The sequence below is a fragment of the Pleurodeles waltl genome, chromosome 6 (genome assembly GCF_031143425.1).
Source record: "Pleurodeles waltl isolate 20211129_DDA chromosome 6, aPleWal1.hap1.20221129, whole genome shotgun sequence".
NCBI classification, from domain to species: Eukaryota; Metazoa; Chordata; class Amphibia; order Caudata; family Salamandridae; genus Pleurodeles; species Pleurodeles waltl.
The window spans coordinates 1,067,600,861-1,067,619,039 of record NC_090445.1 but is presented as its reverse complement, the minus strand read 5'-3'; the positions used below and the strand labels follow the sequence as shown (position 1 = coordinate 1,067,619,039).

General features: G+C 43.2%; 1 protein-coding gene across 13 annotated transcripts in view; it reads left to right on the top strand.

Moving 5' to 3' along the window:
- EIF4G3 (eukaryotic translation initiation factor 4 gamma 3) overlaps positions 1–18,179 on the top strand; it is a 906,783-nt gene that overhangs the window by 722,130 nt on the left and 166,474 nt on the right. For all 13 annotated transcript variants that reach the window (XM_069240075.1, XM_069240074.1, XM_069240071.1 and 10 more), the window contains 2 exons: positions 897–1,001; positions 2,110–2,242. In XM_069240075.1, coding sequence (XP_069096176.1) covers positions 897–1,001; positions 2,110–2,242 — 238 coding nt within the window. The remainder of the gene's footprint in view (positions 1–896; positions 1,002–2,109; positions 2,243–18,179) is intronic.

Genomic DNA, 18,179 nt, shown 5'->3' with positions numbered 1-18,179 from the left:
CACACATTAGATGTTAAAAGAGTGCTAATGTTCTATATTGATAGGACTAAAACATTCAGCAGGTCCAAACATCGTTTTGTTGCTTTTTCCCCCACCTCATAAAGGCAACCCTGTTACTAAATGTCCTGTAACAATATGGATCATCAAAAGCATCCAAACTTGCTATGCAAAAGCTAAAAGGCCACTACTTATTCCACCTAAAGCACACTCAACTTGTACAAAACGTGCATCTATGGGCTTTTTTTTTTTTAACCTTCCCATTGTGATATATGCAAAGCAGCAACATGGGCTACACCACACACACTTTCAGTAAATATTAGTGTGTGAATGTCTTTGCACGCCAACAAGCTAATGTAGGCCAGGCAGTGCTATGTAATATTTCAAAATACTACAACACCCACAGGTTAGCCACCGCTTTTATGGAGGTACTGCTTTACAGTCTATGCAGAGCATATGTGTATACAGCCACACATGGCATCAAATAAAATGTTAGTTACCCAGTCAGCATCAGTTTGTGGCATGTAGTGTTGTAGATTCACATGCTCCCACACACCTCCCCGGTCATCTGTGGTTGTAGAGTTGTCTTTGCTACACATTAACATGCATGGGCTTTTTCCAGTCACTTTATATTATAAGTCACTCCGTTCCTACACCTACTGTGGGGAAAACAATCTGAAGATGGAGTTGATGCCCATGCGCATTACCAGCAAGAGGAGGAGCCATTGTACCTTGTGACTCGAAAGACGTTTCGGAACAAAAACAACTTGCGACCTTCTGGACCCTACACTAGATGGCGGAAATATTCAGAGCATGTGAATCTAGAGCACTACATGCCACAATCAGACACTTACTGGGTAAGTAACATTTTCCTTCCTGTTTTTGTTTCCCCTTACTAGCCTCGCATGGACCAGTACTTCAACCAGATGGAGAAGATTGTGAAAGAGCGAAAGACATCCTCAAGAATTCGCTTCATGCTTCAGGACATCATAGATCTGCGACGGGTATATATAATTCTGTTAGCTGTCATTGCATGAAGGAAAATTTGTGTTGTGGTGCAAATGGCACTCGTGTTTAATGGAGCGAGATAAGTGATGAAACCTAAAATAGACATGCCCTAAGTATACTGCTGGATAAAGACACACCCAGGGACTGTAGTTGCTGATGGACTGTTGTGAACACTGGGCATAGGATGTGAGTGTAATGTGAGTTGTGTTTAAAAAAAAAAAAAAGACCGCAAAGTCAGCATGTGTGCTAAATTATGTTGAAGCACTAAAATCCTTGAAAATACGGTTTTAAAAAGAGTTCAGTTACTTTCAATGATTCTCATTGATCTCATCCATATTTTCCTTCCTGTGTTTAGTTTACTGCAGTGGTTCTTAACCCTGGGGATAGGACCCCAAGGGGTCCGTGAGGCCTATTCAGGGGATCCCCAACTGTCACCAAATTAAATATTAAAAGAAATACACTAAAATTAATAAAGAATATGTAAATGTGAAACCATTTTCTAGATTTGATTGTGAATTGAGCAAAATATTTTAATATTTGCACATTTGTATTGTGTGTTTTTGAATTTCTTTTATTGGTTTGATATTCAAATCATGGAAATTGCTTAGACTGGGAGTCCCCAGCTTCCAATAATGACTCAGCGAGGGTACCCTAGATTCCTGTAATGAGTCAGTGGTGGTCCTCAAAAGTTACGAACCACTTGTTGATAGTCTTTAGTATTAATATAAAAATATACATATTGCTAATAGTAAATAGCTCATTTAGTTTTCTTAATAAAACAAAATAAACACCAAAGCAGCTTTCATTTTGAGAATGCAAATGATTGACTTACTAAAGCACATGGGAATGTTATAGCAACTGTCTCTCTCCTACAGCATTTGGTTATTGATGCGTACATCCACACAGAATAAATATTATCATTTTTGTTAATTTGTTTGTATTATGTTCGAATTAGCGTATCAAATACAACATTTCTTTTTCATTATGATTGGTCAAGGATAATATGTTATTGCTATATAGCGTTCATCTTGCACCCTTTCTAATAGTAGTGTGTTGTTTTTTTCTAAACTTACAATTACGATGTTCTTGTTGCTACCTCTGCAGTGCAATTGGGTCTCCAGAAGAGCCGACCAGGGACCTAAAACTATAGAGCAGATTCACAAGGAGGCAAAAATTGAGGAGCAGGAGGAACAGCGGAAAGTCCAACAACTCATAACCAAAGAGAAGAGGCGACCAGGTGAGAAGACCTCTTCACGAAGGTCAGCAGAATCCTAGAAATGAATAATGTTCTTCACTCTGACAACGGGCAATTACTAAAGTGATCCCTAAGTGAGAAAAGGTCTTTGAATACCTATTTTGCCACTGCTGAGTAAGTGTCATGTAACATACGTTGAGCAGCCCTTCCTGCATTTTATGGTTTAGCTCTTATTTTATTGTATTTTTTAAGTTGCTTCACATTCACCCACCTACAGCCACTGGCCAGTGTGGTGCATTGGGTCATGCTTGAAAACACGGTTTCGAAACTCGCACTCCGTTGTGTTAAAGTAAAGGATAGATATAGTCTTTGTATGTTAGATAGGTACTGATGATGTGTGTGGTGGTTCTGGGTACAGGCCAGGGTAACCCCCAACCCCATCTTAGGACAGAGCAGTAAGGTTCTTCAGGTACCTATGTGGCTTGTGTTAGTCTGATACCCAAAAGTATTTCGGGCATGTAAGCACCCAAAATTCGTCCAAGAAGAATTTTATATCAGTGGCCCACGTTCCTTCAAAAAGGTTTCATTCCGTTCCAGGGTTGTGGACAGCTTTTCCATCCTTAGGAATTCCTAGAGGTGTGACAGGCAGGCCTGATATGTCTGTACATAGGCTTTTACCACCCTCCGGGGGAAGACTATTTCGCTGCACAGAGCAGTAGTGTGATCACCTTTCTTCCAGCTGTGCATTACTCCTGCATTTGTTTTCTAAAACCGTTATCATATATATATAACAGACCTGTGTACATGGTCCATAATAAGTCAGTTAAACATATTAACATTTTAACATGTGGCACTACAGGTATACAAGTAATGATTCATACAGTGAAGCACATCAAGGTGACACCCTACTCAGCGTTAAACTGAGCCCCCAAAAGCCATGTACGCATTCCAAAAAAAGCCCCAACCGTTCAGAGACACCTCCTTTTCAGTCTCAGCCACGATAGTCCGACTCACTCCTCTCTTCCCCAATAAAGTGTTCACTTAGCACTCCCCAAGTCTCCAGGTCTGCCTGCAATTTGCCATCAATTCCCACCTGCCTGAGATGTACGTCCTCTGCCAGGGACCATTTCAAGACATCCCAAAACCTCTGAGCCTTGCCAGGCACCAACACTCCATCCAAGTGATAGCAACCCACCCCTGTGCCAGTACCAAAGCCAATTGTAGAAAGTGATATAGGACATCTTATGCTTCTTAGATTTAGCAATATTGCCAAACAATGTTGTGGTGCCAACTCACAGTGAAAAGCCATGGTCCTGCTCAATCTGGCCACCACAGTCGACCAGAAGGACCCCACCACACAGTTCCACTCCATGTGCATGAAGTCTGCCACCCCAAACTTACAACAGGGGCAGGATGAAGACCTACTTGAATCATTCCTATGTAGTTTCACTGGGGTCACATAAGTCGATGTAAAAAATTAAAGTGTATCATGCGGAACCGAGCAATACTAGACACTATTTTCAGTAGTGCACATACCCTGACCCACTCTACATCTGAGAGAGGTGCACCCAAAACCACCTCCCATGTCTGCCATACCCTCAGCTGCCCCCGCATGCTATCCGTCCAAAGTGAGTTATGAATCTGCGAAATTGGATAGTATCCTGCGCCTATCATCAACAGCACTGCCAACATAGCAAAATCCGGAGGTGCGTCCAGAAAGGAGACGCAGATACGTTTGACTATCTCCATTGCACCTGCATCCTGCAAAATGTGCCCAGCTCCCAGGTCAAATTGTCACTGTGCGTCCTTAAAGGATATGAAGAACTCAGGCCACGTTTGAAATGTCACGACCTCCTCCACTTGGCGAAATGGGTCTAGCACCCATAATAGGAGCTCCCTGTGGATTGGGGACCTCTTATTCACAAACGTAACCATCCTCTGGCAGATTGCCGAGGTCTGCTACACAATGTGGGGCACCCCTCTTGGTACTCCCAAGCTTGCCATCAATATCATAGGGATGTCACCATTCTTGAACAGCCCTGCCAATAGTTCCTTTTCCCAATCATCACCATCAACTAACTAGAGGGCTGCATGATGAAGATGGGCTGCATAATAATAATGCTCTATATTATGGCCACCCAGTCCCCCATCCATGACCCCCTCATCATAGTTGATCTAGCCACCCTACTTCGTTTCCACGTCCAAAAGAGTGACGTAAGAAATGTATTCAGTTGTTGGAAAATCCACGCCTTAAGCGGACACAGCAAGTTCTGAATAATATAGAGGCAACGCAGCAGCAACACTATTTTAGCAACTGCTGTTCTGCCCATGAGCAACAGCAGAAGAGTATTCCAGAATTTAGCCTAACTCTGGAGAAAAGTCAGAACCTGTTCCACATTTATACTGCCTCTACTCTGCTTCCACATGTCACCATCACTCTAAGGTAACAGAACCAGCCCACTTCCCAGCACAGCCCTAGACTCAGAAGACTCTCCGCCAGCACCCCCACCACTGCCATCAACAGGAATGACTTTGTCCTAGTGAGCCTTAAAGCCGAAACCTTACAAAAGTCTTCCAGAAGTCGCAGCGGATCGGCAAAGATTCCCTCAGGTCCCTCAGATAGAACAATGTATCATCAGCGTAAAGAGACACCACGTGTACTTCGCCCCAGTCTAATCCCCCAGTCGTGCATGACCTGCTGGACCTGAACAGCCAAAGGCTCTGTGGCCAGAGCAAGCAATAAGTACGACAAAGGGCAGCCTTGCCAAGTCCCACATTAAATGCCCCATCGATTTGAATAGTGCCCCCCCGAACCCCACCCCCCACCCTGAAGCCGCGCCCCTAGAGCAGTGTACAACAGGCATATCCAGGCCTGTAATCTCATGCCGAATCCCATAGCCTCCCCCCACAGAGATACACCCAATCCACAGTGTGGAAAGATTTTTCAATATCTATTGAGATCAAAGCCATCTCCTCACAGGCTCCCTCCACTTTGTGCAGAACATGCGTCAGATGGTACAAATTCCAGCTTGTACTCTGGCCCAGCTGGAAGCCACATCAACCCAGGTGGACCAACCAACACATTGCAGGACGTAAACGGTTGGAAAACAACTTGTCAGCAAACAGAACGCTGCAGGGTCCGAACCACTCCTCTCACCCTCCCAGACTTGGGCATCCTGCAAATGAGCCATCTCTTCTGACTCCAAGAACACCTCAGTGGCCCATCTCATACAATAATGCAGCTCACCCATTGTGTGTGTTAGCTCCCCAGCCTCTGTATTCCAGTCATACCTAAAGTAAACCTTCAGGTCTACACGGTGGTTGACTATATACTACATGTCTATTTCCTTCAAGTCCAGTGTTTAAATCTCGGTATTCCGTGGTAATTCTATGGCACTCTGCCAAGGCTGTGCGCTCTTGCACCCTCTGATCTCCCCATTAATACTGGGGAGTATCACTTATTAAACCAGCTCTTTACTATGTTATATGGGGTGTCACTCTATTCCACCCCAAACTCTTGTCTGGAGGACACAAGTGTGCCCCCCCAGCTCTTGCAAAGGCTTGCTTACTTATTCCTCGTTTCACTTCCCTGTGTAACAGTGCTTACACATTTGGGCCATTTCTGCACCTCTCTGTGCCAGACAATCAAACGTATATGTAATGAAAATATGAGAAATGTTACCATCAATCCAGTTTTGTGCAAGGCCTTTGATCAGAAACAGAAAAGGTTCAGATGTTGGTTTACGCAAATACCTTTGTATTGAGTTCTGTATAAAGTGCCATTCAGCTGTTCAGATCAGGAAGAACAGAAATCTTATCAGCCCCTCACCCAGATAGAGCAGATTATGTTCATCACAGGTTTGTGCTTCCAAATGATGCGCCTGCTTAGAGTTTTTCCTTTCCTTCTCCTGGCAGCGAGGAAAACCCTGGTTCAGGCTCTTGTCATTAGCCGTTTGGATTATGTCAGTGCCTTAATGGCATCGGCAAATGAAATGCTGCTATCTAAAATACAAGTTGTGCAGACCACCTCTGCCCATCTCACCCCTCAACTTTCTTCCGGGGCGGCTTCTGCTCCTCTCCTGCTGTGCCTCCACTGGTTACCGGTCCATACGAGAATTGTTTTCAAAATTTGCTGCCTAACTCAAGTGCCTGACAGGGATAGGTTCTAACTATTTATCTTTGAAGCTCATTCAATATTGTCTATCAAGACTCCTCAGATCCAGTGACAAAGCTTTGCTCATTGCCCCACGGATCAGAAAGACTCGATCTGGGAGCAGGTCATTTGTGTACCTAGCCCCTTGCTGTTGCAACAACCTGCCACTGCATATTCATACATGCACCAATCATTTACTCTTTAGGAAAGCTCTTAAGATAGCACTGTTCTAACTTTTAACTTAGCTGCTTCTACTTGCCTGTGACTTACGGCTGCACTGAGATACTCCTTCCTGGGGTGATTTGTGCATATTCTGAATTAATTTAACATAATTTAACATAACATAATTCCATTCGAATTGTGGGAGTACAAAACAATAAAATGGGCCCATGCCATTTTACAGTTAGTTCGAGGTTTATAGAGCCAAGCCTTCTGGGAGTAGTCTGTCTAGTTTGTAATTATGGAGCACTATGGAAATGGAACCGCTATCTTCAGCACAAATATGTTTTTTGGTTACTTCTTGATGCATTGTTGAGAAGCTTATGTGTTTTGCCAATTTGAGCTCTAATTAAATTGCTAAATCTATAGTTAGTCAAATATATTGTGAATCCAGCAAATGTTAGATTACTACTTTTATGGGTACTTCTAGCACTAGCATACCATAAACCACTAAAAGACCTCCTAAAAGTGAACAGGGCCAGAACTGTGCCCTTGGATAGGCTTGTCAAACGTTGTTTGGTTTAGGTTTGACATCTTTATGGTCAGACCTCTCTTCATGTACACAAACTCTTAAAAACCTAAATGAAAGCAGGTATTGGCTCATAGCAAATTATGAGACATTTAACAACATTTTTGGTAGCGCTGTAGGTGGTGCTTACTTGGGCATTAAAGGTATTCCCTTTTCTGGCAATTTGATGATCTTGGTGCTATCTTTTTTTATGAGACCCCCAGACAATTTTCATTCATTCCAGTTGCCCATTTTGGATAAGATTTGTTTTTTTTAGTGTCCCTTTCGTAATAACCGGATAATAAAAAATTTTAGTATTGTACTATGCTATTAAAAGTAGAATGGGGCCCTTCTTTTGTGAGAATACTCTGTATTTGCAAAGATCCCCGATTATGTTGGAACCGTTTGTATTGTAGGCTTAAGAAGAAGGAAATTGTCGTTGTCAGCTTCCATTTTTTCTTATGCTTGAAATAACAATTTCTATGACTTCCAATAAGGTATGTGTAGGAATTTAAAGTGCAACAAGTATGCAAAAGAGAAGTGTAATAATTGTACACATTAGACACTTTATATCTTTTTTTATTTATGCTGTTTTAATGTTTTTTTTTCTTAGTGATGTTACTTATTTACTATATGTTGATGGAAACCTTTTGCCAGTTAAACCTGATAGATTAAATTAAGTGAACTTTAATTAAATAAAGGAAAAACAAATCCTGACACAGGCAATGGGTTTTGCTAACAGATTTTGGACATTGTTTTTACAGTTATTTCCTTGTTCCAGTTTGTCTTTTGTGTCTGATCCACACCTCGTGTCCTGACTTACTTGGTACTCTGCTCGCTTTTCTTCTTATATCAGTTCTTCTGTATACAGACAATTTTTCAAAAGTTAGACTGCAGCGCAGACCATCCAATATTGACTGGCCGGCTAAAGCACCTTAGTATCTTTGTTTATTGAAAATCTCAGGTTATGCAATAGCCATTTTGGCTTCCTTCTAGTTGTAGGAAACGGAAGGCCTGACTTATTATCTCAAGGAAGATGAGGAAGGGAAGGCCGCTTCTGTCTGCAGGATGCACACACCAGTCTGTCATTGTTAGAGCTGAGCAGCTTTTTCACAGTGAGTGTCTTATAGATTCACATGCTGTACATTGTCCTTCTGTCTAGTGATTGCATCTGAATTTGTCCATAGTATTTTTTTTTTAAAGTATGCATGCCTGTAGTGTTTCTTTTATGATGGCATTCAGTGCCTCATGCCTTTGCATTTTGTCCTAAAATCTAGTAGCAATGTATTAAAGCTGTTCTTTTAAGAAATTAAAGATGGTGGTGACCCAGCACCCAGCGACTGTCTGATGTGTGACCGCGATATTCAGACAGTCTTGATAGCCACGCTACTCTTAGACCCATATGCTTGTGCAAGTGCCTTCTGTGCCTGTACTGAGGCATGCTGCATTTATCTCAGCTGTCCAGCAGGCTGGTGTTTAATGTAGCAATAGAACTTGACTGAGCTGTGTTCTGCAGTTACCAATAACTGCCCTATTGCAGTAAATCTCTCTGCTGGTCTGAATGTTGTGCAGATGCTATTAAACATTATTTTTCTTGTTTAAGTGATGTGTAATTGTAATGGAAACTCTTAATTGAATGCATGGTGAGTCTGAATTGATGTGTATGCCTGAGCGTTGCTGAACCAGGAGGCTTGCTAAGACGTCTTCAGTCCCCAACGTTGGAGTTTCCAATGCAGCGATCGCTTGGAGATGCTTTTCTTCTCCAGTGGAGCTTGGGCCTTCTGTACGCCTTTCTGCCCGAACCACTTCGGCCCAGAGTTCTCTGGAATTGGCCCAAGTAATCCTTGTGGCTCCGGACTGGGCACAAAGTCTGCTATCCTGAGCTTCTGAGAATGCGGTTTGATCCTCTTATCAGGCAGCCCCTTCTGGAGGGTCTTCTGTCACAGTAACAGGGGAGGGTTCTCCACCTGAACCTGTCAACGCTCTTCCTTATTGTGGAGAAATTGAGTTGCTACATTTGACAACCTTTGATCTTCCCCTTGAAGTCTGTAATGTTATTCTACCAGCCAGGTGTCCCTCTACCAAGATAGTGTACGCCTTCCAATGGCAAAGGTTTGTATTATTTTGTACAGAAAAGTCTATCAACCCTCTTTCTGCCTCTCTCTCTGATATTCTTCTCTTCATTCTTACCCTTACACAGCAGTGCTCTGCTCTGTGTACTCTTCACAGCTATATTTCTGCTCTGTCCGCCTTCCTGCGGCTGCCTGACTAGCCCTCTTGTTTTTTAATTTCCCTATTGCAAATAGGGCTCTCAAAGAGCCTGTACATATGTTTCCCCTTCACCCTTTATCATGTCTCAGTGGGAACCTAATTTAGTTATCACCTACCTTATGTGTGCTCCCTTCGAACTGCTGCACAATTGCCCCCTGCGGCTGCTCACCATCAAGACAGCCTTTCTAGTAGCAATAACATCTGCCCGGAGGGTGAGTGAGCTGCAGGCTTTGTCATCCAGACATCCCTATTTGACTGTTTCCAGACAAAGTGGTGCTTTGCAGTAGAACCTCTTCTCTACCAAAAGTGGTGACTCCTTTTCTTCTGGGACAATCAGTCATTTTGCCCACTTTTTACGCTCCTCCACATCCCTCTAAAGAAGAGGAACAACTCCACCGCCTGGACTCGAAAAGAGCGTTGTCGTTGTACCTTGACTGTTCGAAGAGTTCCAAGTTGGCAACCAACTCTTTCTGGGATATATTGGAGCAAAGAAAGGTAGGGCAGTACAGAAGCGAACCATTTCGTGCTGGGCCATTCTCTGTACTAAGATCTGCTCCTCCCTGGCTAAAAAGCAACCTCATGAGGGCTTAAGGGCCTGCCAGAAGAAAAGCTCGATCTCACCGTTAGCTCATGGAGTCCCAGTCCTGGACATCTGCCAGGCAGCAACATGGGCTTCCCTGCATACGTTTACCAAACACTACTGCCTGGACGGTCCCGTTGGGTCCACCAATACTTTTTAGTTTAGACAATTTGTTCACAGCCCACCGCCGGGGATGGTATTGCTTGGGTAGCTATTCAAAGGTAAGGAGTCTGCAGCTAGATGACTGTCAGATGAACAAGCTACTTACCTTCAGTAATGCATTATCTGGTAGAGACAATATCTAGCTGCAGATTACTTACCGAGCCATCCATTCCTCCTGGCACTGCAGACATATTTCTAGGGTTTGGTATGATTCCTTTCAGGACCCTACCAATGTCAGTGCACTTCATGACTCCGAGCTTCTGGCGTGGAAAGTCGTGAAAAATAACTGATGTCCACATGCAGAGGTGGCACCTATACTGATGACCACACATCACTTTTGGCGCCTATTACATGTGGATCCGAGCAAAGCCACCTGACGGCGCGCAGGGTTACTACTCATGCTAAAGTCTGTTGCCTGGGAAATTCAAAGGTAAGGAGTCTGCGGCTAGATATTGTCTCTACCAGATAATGTGTTACTGAAGGTAAGTAACGTATTCTGCTCTTCTAGTAAATTATGCATTACCTTCCATAAGAAATGTGGCTGTGTGGCAAAATGCCAGTATAGTACATACTCGGAGAAGGAACCTTCAAGTTCCTTAAAGTAGCAGTGCATCATTTTCAACCTTTTAAACTACTTCCGGTCATTTTACTTTGTTTTCTCTCTGCTATATAGGGATTTAGAAGTTGTTCCTAGTGCTGCAGCACATTTTCCAGTCAGAGTGCCTGGCACTGCCATCCACTGCTCCAGTTTCTCAGTTGTACCCTGACTTCCCGCTTTCCAGCTCCAGTCCAGCGCAATACCTCAGCGCCATATTTGAGGTCTGCCAGCATGCTGTGATCCCCTCTGGGGCACATTTGATCCCTGTTGGACATCTGGAGATGCCATTTGGATTCTGGTCTGAGGGCCTCCCCTTTGAAGATAGTTCTGTTGATGCCAGCATTGATTCCAGCACCGGTCCCACAATGACCGTGTTCTCCTGTGGCAACGCCAACCCCAAATGTAACTCCAACGCTGTTGGCGCTGGCACTAACACCAGCTCAAAAGCACCCAATTACTGGCTCACAACCACTGACACCTGTACATAGGTACAGAAGGGAGGCACATCTCCTGGAGGAAAAGGAAGCGCAAGAGTACCCCTCTCTGTATGACTTATTTGGTACAGAGACAGACCAAGTTTCTTCTCAAGAGCCATTGTAGAAGTTTCAGTGCCTGTTCAAGGCAAGTGGCAAAAACACCTCCCCAGCACTTTGTGAAACCAGCATAGCCCCTTCGCCATGGTACATCTTCCTACCACTCCATAATACAGAAGGCTGCAGACATTTTGGAGTTATTGCTGAATACTGTGAAAACTAAGTCAAATATCATGGAAGAGCTCATGCAGCCCACCATGCACACCTCTGAGCTATTTATTCAATTCAGTGAGGCTCCCCAGACCCTGTACTAACTGCATGGACCATGCCAATCTTGGCACCTACGGTAGTAAATAAGCTAATCACCAGGAGGTGTAGACCGGCCCTGGGTGACCCTTTATTTTTGTCTGTGCACCAGGCACTTTCCCTACTGTCACAACAAATAGGAATGGATAAAAATGGAAAACAATGGTAGCTTGGGCAAAGTAAAGCTTAGCTGCAGGAAGCCCGACACTGAAATCCCTAAATGCTACGTGCCTTCTAGGACGCTATATGCACATGCTGAGGGATATGATGACCACTCATTCCTGATCTCCTGCAGGAATTCCTAGTCCTCTTTCAATGCCTCATCAGAGAGGAACAAGTAATCCGGTCAGACTTGCATACAGTCAATTCAGTTGCATGGTCTATGGGGACAGTCGTTGCTGTTTGCAGGCACAGCTGGCTGAAAACCTCAGGTGTTTCCTTCGATTTTCAGTCCTCTAAAATGGACCTCCCCTTCGAAGGCACCAAATTGTCTGGGGAGAATACTGGTTTGGCTTTGGACTGTATCAAGACCTTTTCACAACAGCCCGCTCTCTTTGTCTTCAACCCCATATGAAGGGTCTTGGAGGTTCTAAGGTTTTGGGAGAGGGCTCAACTTCGCCAGCACCAAGCTGCCCTTGCTCAGCAGCAAACCTTGAACCTGATTCTATGCCAGTGCAGGTGCCACAGAAAAGATAGAGAACATCCAGATACCCAAACGGTCAAGCTTTCCTCCTCTTTCTCCTCACCCGCCACTATAAGGAAGCAGCTCCAATTCTACCTTGTCCGTTCACTCAAAACTGATGAGAGGTCTGGATTCTCTTTTCCATAGACCTGGCTTCCTTTTGTCCACAGGCCTGGTTTCTCTTGTCCACCATCCTTGAAGGCCATAACTTCAGACAAGTGGGGGTTACAAATTGTGGAAAAGTGGCATACATTAAACTTCCAGCAGACTCTTCTGTTCATCACCACTCTCCCCAAGCCCTAGGTCAGACATTTCACAGGAACGTCTTTTCCTTCTGCAGTAAGAAGCGGTAACCTTTCTTCAGAAAGCCGCAGTGGAGGAGTTAGCAGAGCAGGAGACTGGTCAAGGATGCTACTCCTGATGCCCCTCTATAGAGTCAGTCGGTGTTTGATAACTGAGACTGGCTGGGTTTCTCAACTCAAGGGATGCTTATTTCCATATACCAATCCTGAAAATCCACAAAACGTACTTGAGGTTTGTGGTGGGCTTAACGCGCTACCAATTTGGGGTCCTTTTTTGGTCTAACATCAACACCAAACGTCTTTAGAAAGGTGATGACAGTGGTGGCAGTCCATCTAAGGTGGTTTGCAGTATATGGATTCCCCCTACCCATAGGGCTGACTTCTGAAGACAAGGAATCTGGAGATAGTACAGTCACACCTTCAGTTGACCTCATTTACTGCTCAGCAATCCCACTCGCTCCACCAGACATAGCTGGACTAGACGGGCACATTACTAGATTCATTTGGGGGCAGGAGGTGCCTGAGAATTGATATCCACCTTGTTCAGCATTACAGTACATGGAGGCATGGGCCTGGCCAGCTTGAAAGGATAGCTTGAAACAGCTCAGTTGAATTTTGTACACAAATTACTGCAAGGGGCCTTTTTTTTTCTTTTTTTTAAGTATTGGTCCAAAACCACTTCCACCATCAGCCTCTTCTCATGAATCCCAGGATTAATGGTAAAACTAGTACAAGATACTCACAACCTTATCAAAGAAGACTTTTGAATGTTTGTAGATTTAAAAAAAAGACCTCAGGCTAAACTGTGAAACTCGGATCTTAGCATCCATGAGAGTTTACACAGACTTCAGCTCCTGAAGGACATATTGGACAATTGAGACTTTATATATATTTTTTGAGTTCTTAGAGTGTGGAAATGAGATCGACTTTGAGAACTTTAGTAAATGCATTTATTTACGATATTCTATGCCACAGCTGTTCTTAATAGAGTATGATGTCTGCTTTTGAAATAACTAGAGAAGTACGAACTTGGAAGAGGGTTCAAACCAAAAAGAACAGGAAATACTAGACAAAAATGATGAGGTTTAATTCAGGCAAAGCCAGAACAAGTGGGATTTCAGAGGTTTCCTGAAGTTTGATAGATCAGGTTGAGTTCTGAGGGAGGAAAGAAAGGAGTTTCAAAGACTGGAAGCAGCACCAGAAAAAGTATTTTGGTGCCAAGGACATATTATAAAGGCCAGTCGTTGCATGTAAGGATTTTTGCCCTAAGAACTCTCGCTCTCTCTGCCTGAGATAATATGAAGAGCAGCCATGTTTTTAGAGAGGGGTCGCCTTGTGAGTGAAATAACTCATTTTGAAAAGGATTTGTGCATGGACAGAGTGCCAGTGAATTCCATTTAAATCCAGAGTTATGTGATCAAATGTTCTTGTCAATATCAGCCAAGCCATGGCGTATGGCCATGATGAAGGTGAGGGAGCAGTGGAAATCAGTTGGTCAGAGGATAGGAGACCGTTTATTTTCTTTAGTACCTTAACAATGACATTTGTAGATTGTGCAAGTTTGTTGCTATATTACAAGAATGTTACAGAAGATCAGAAAAAGGATATAATGTTATCAAGTGATAGTTTATTTAGTAGGGCTCTGTCCAGTTTGTTTTTGTTTCTAGAGGTGAAAAGAAGACATTTGTTGTTAGACATCTACCGTTGACAGACGATCCCTAACCACTGTAGTGGCGCCTTTGAACTGAGTGTAAAGAGTGTACAAAAGACCTCTGCAAAATGATCTTAAAAGTCGCCAACATGGCAATGCTACATACGATCAGAACTAAATGGATGGAGATATACTGACATTTTACAAAGACAGGGCAATGCTCTGACTTTCTACTTGAAGTCTGAGTTACACCAACCTCGCAAGCGCTGCAGCTGAAACTCTTTTGGGAAAATGGCCACTACAAGAGACTGGATGTTGGTCATCTTGAGAAAGTTTAGTTTTTTCACGAACTACTACAGTTTGAAAACATATGCATACCTTCGTACATAAGATTTTTTTGTCCAGGTTCAAACTGGTGCCTTATCTAAAATAGTCTTAACATGAGATAGCCAATCACAGTCTCTTTTATTTGGACTCCTTATCAGAAATCTTTCCTCTTCTAATCCAGTTGACAGTAAAAACAAGTTTTATTTGTGTGTTGGTATAGGTGATATACTTTAGGAGAATCTCCCATTTTTTAGTTTTTTAATAAAAGCATTATTTTCATCCTGATGGTGTTCTATAATTGTCTTATTATCTTTTCCTGGCAACTCAGACATAGCTCCTGAGTCATTAGATATGTTTGATGCTCATAAACTTCATTATTGAACCATGGAACTAACTTCCCTCACATGATGAAAGCACAGTGTTTTTCTTTCTACTATTTTACTGCAGTGCAGTTATTGCAGCCTCATACACCAGAAATGTCACATTTAACAATTTTCCAGTGAAAATCATTTGAATATCAAATAGATGTTTTTAGTAGTACTCCATAACTTTTTAACACTTTTGTAGCCAAACTTCACATGCAATTTCCAGGACCAGTATGTGAAGTGGAAAAAGTGTGGAAACTGGTAACTGTTACCGCTTGGCACCATCATCAGAAAAGTTATCACTAACACATATTTACTCAGTTAGTGAGACATTATTTCCTGACATTATTTGCTGAGCTGTCCACATTAGTGTGTAATGCAAATGGCCAAGTATATGAATTGCTATACTAGGCAACTTTTCCACTGCTAAACAAATTGTTTAATATCCAGTTGATCTGCTATATTGACCAAGAACTGCCAAGAAAACTTCACAGTTAGACTGAATAAATGAATACATGATGTTGGTGTTAAAATGTCCATCTCAACTATGAAGATCATGCCACATCCAACCTCAAGTTCAAACCTACTGCCTTTAAAGCTGCTAATATAAAAGAAAGCAAGAGTCAGAAATACAAAGTGAAAAGAACCCTGTGCAACCTCCATGTGCCCTCAACATCAATGAATAGCAAGCTCCAGCAAATGTCAGAATCTAAATGTAATGGGTCATGGTAAACAAGGGCCTTATTTGAGCAGTCTCCTGGGCAATTATTAGACCTGGCATCCTTCGTATGGTGTCTCCTAACTTTTTGCCCTCTGACCTCCTGTTTTTCTGACTCACTTATGCTGTCTTTGATGGTTCTGTGCACTTTACCACTGCTAACCATTGCTAAAGTGCAGGTGCTCTGGACCCTAAACATGGTAACATTGGCTTATCCACAATTGGCATATTTAATTTACTTGTAAGTTCCTAGTAAAATGCATTGTGTGTGCCAAGGGCCTGTCAATTACATGCTACTGGTGGGCCTGCAGCACTGATTGTGCCACCCACTACAGTAGCCTTTCAAATCTCACAAGACTGCCACTATGGTGCCTGTAGGCGTAGTTTTAAAGTGGGTGCACTTGCCAGGCCCAAACCTTAATTTTTATTACCTATAAGGCACCCCTAAGGTAGGCCCTACTTAACCACAGTGACATGGTGCAGTGTATTTAAAAAGTTTCCTTTTTAGTTTAACATGTCCAGGTGGTAAAAAAAAAAACTCTTAACTTTGCTTTTCATTGCTGGAGGCCTATCTCTCCCATAGGTTAATATTGGGATTTCCTTAAAACATCCTTTAGGTGTAATTTTCAAAGGGGAAGAGATAGAATTTTGGAGTTTGGTGTCTCTGTGCTCAAGAAGTTTAAGATCACACTTTATGGTGAAGTCAGATTCTAAATAATAGGTCTGAAATGTTACTTTTAGAAAGGTGGTATTTTCTTACTTTAACCATTCTGTGCCTCTGGCTGTCTCTGAATACACGTCTAGGGTAGATGGCAGTTGGGCTATATGCATCCCCTCTAATCAATTGCACAAAAAGGGATCTTTGGTGTGATATTTGCATCCTGAATGGGCCATCACCTGGCTGATGGGTCTTCCTCGGCTAGATGGGAGGGAGAAGCTGACACCTACACCTGAATAGGGCTGTGCTTCTCCTGACACAAAGGGCTACATTCCACCCCACCCCCATAGTGTGTCTTGAGCCGGGGAGGGAAGGGACTTTGTGATCTTCAAAGGCTACTTTTGAAGTCCCCTCACTCCAAAGACACATTTGGGATAAGCACTAGAACCCAAACCCCACCAAATCAGTTCACTGGGTCCGATGAGACACTGCCAAGAAGAGGAGCTGTGCTGCTAAAAGCGACTGCTACTTTGCAGCATGCTCTGCTGTGTTGGCCTGCTGCCTCTTGCAGTGAGAAGGACTACTGTTCTACAACCTCAAAGGACGTCTCAAGTAACTCCAAGGGCTTGTTGGCTTGCCCTCTGTTGGAAATCTCAGGGCAATCAAAGATTTCAACTGCGCACCACTACCCTGGGTCCAGAAGCAGTGTGTGTCAACGAGAAACAGTGGGTCAGACTGTTTCAAGTGCACAACACACTCCCTCTGAGCAGTGCATGTACCCGCATCTCTGCACCGCCCGCAGTGTCTGGCCCAGCAACCACGACCTGAGGACATCTTCACATGGCCATACAGACACAGATAAAGTACTGTGAGTAAAGGGAGTGGGCTGACTGCTCCACCTCCTTGCAGGCATATTCAGTGAGATCCTGGGCCACCTTTTGTGTGCTTCTGCCATGCATTGACTTCCAATCTCGAGGGGCCGGGGGAACCGAGATCCCCTGCAAACCATTCCAGTTAGGAGATCGCATCAGAACTCTCATCACGTGTGCTTTCATAGTACTCCTCTAAAGAGAACTTACCTTAACTCCCTGAAAGGGAGCATCCACATCTTTTAGTCACTGTTAGTTTCAATACTAATATTTGAACTGTGATAATCTATGCAAAAGTAGTTAAATTTTGTTGTTTGGGTCTAAGTTTAACAAGATAAATATTCCCTATTTTTAAAAAATGGTTTGAAGTATTTTTGTGGTGTCTTCACTGTGTTACTGTAATTCAAGTGTTGCGCAGATACTTTACACATTGTCTCTTAGATTAAGCCTGACGGCTCTGTGCCAAGCTACCAGAGGGTGATCACAGGTTAATTTAGGAGGTGTAGCCTACTTACCGGGACTAGGATTGTGGTCTCTATTTGGACAGGGTACATACCACTGCCAACTAGAGACCCAATTTGTAACAGCAATCATGGTTCTTTCGCAATGGAAACCTGAGCTTAAAGTGAAATGAGTATCCACCATCATCCCTACCCCCTCCATCTCTCACTTACATGTGATGCTGCAAGTAATCATGTCTGATGTAGAGAGACTGTATGAGAGGTCTGGCTAAAAACTGAAAGGGGGAAAAAGGTTCACCTGACTTCCATTGTCTCTTTGTCCTGCTAAGTAGTCCTATTGCAAGGTACCATGATTCTGGTCTGTCATGGTTTCATTACTCCCACCAGCAGTCTTCACCCCCAGCCCAGGGTGTACACATCATTCCTTCCTGCAATCTGTTGGTTAAGATTGCTCTAAAAGAGTCCTGAAGTGCTTGCTTCATGACTTAGTCTGAAATATCTTATAAACCTTAAGACCATCAGAAAGACAGATATATGTCCACCTTTGAGAGGTTCTTTTTGTTTAGAGTATTTCTGTTGAACGTATCAACAACAGTGCTGATCTCCTGACCTCCTT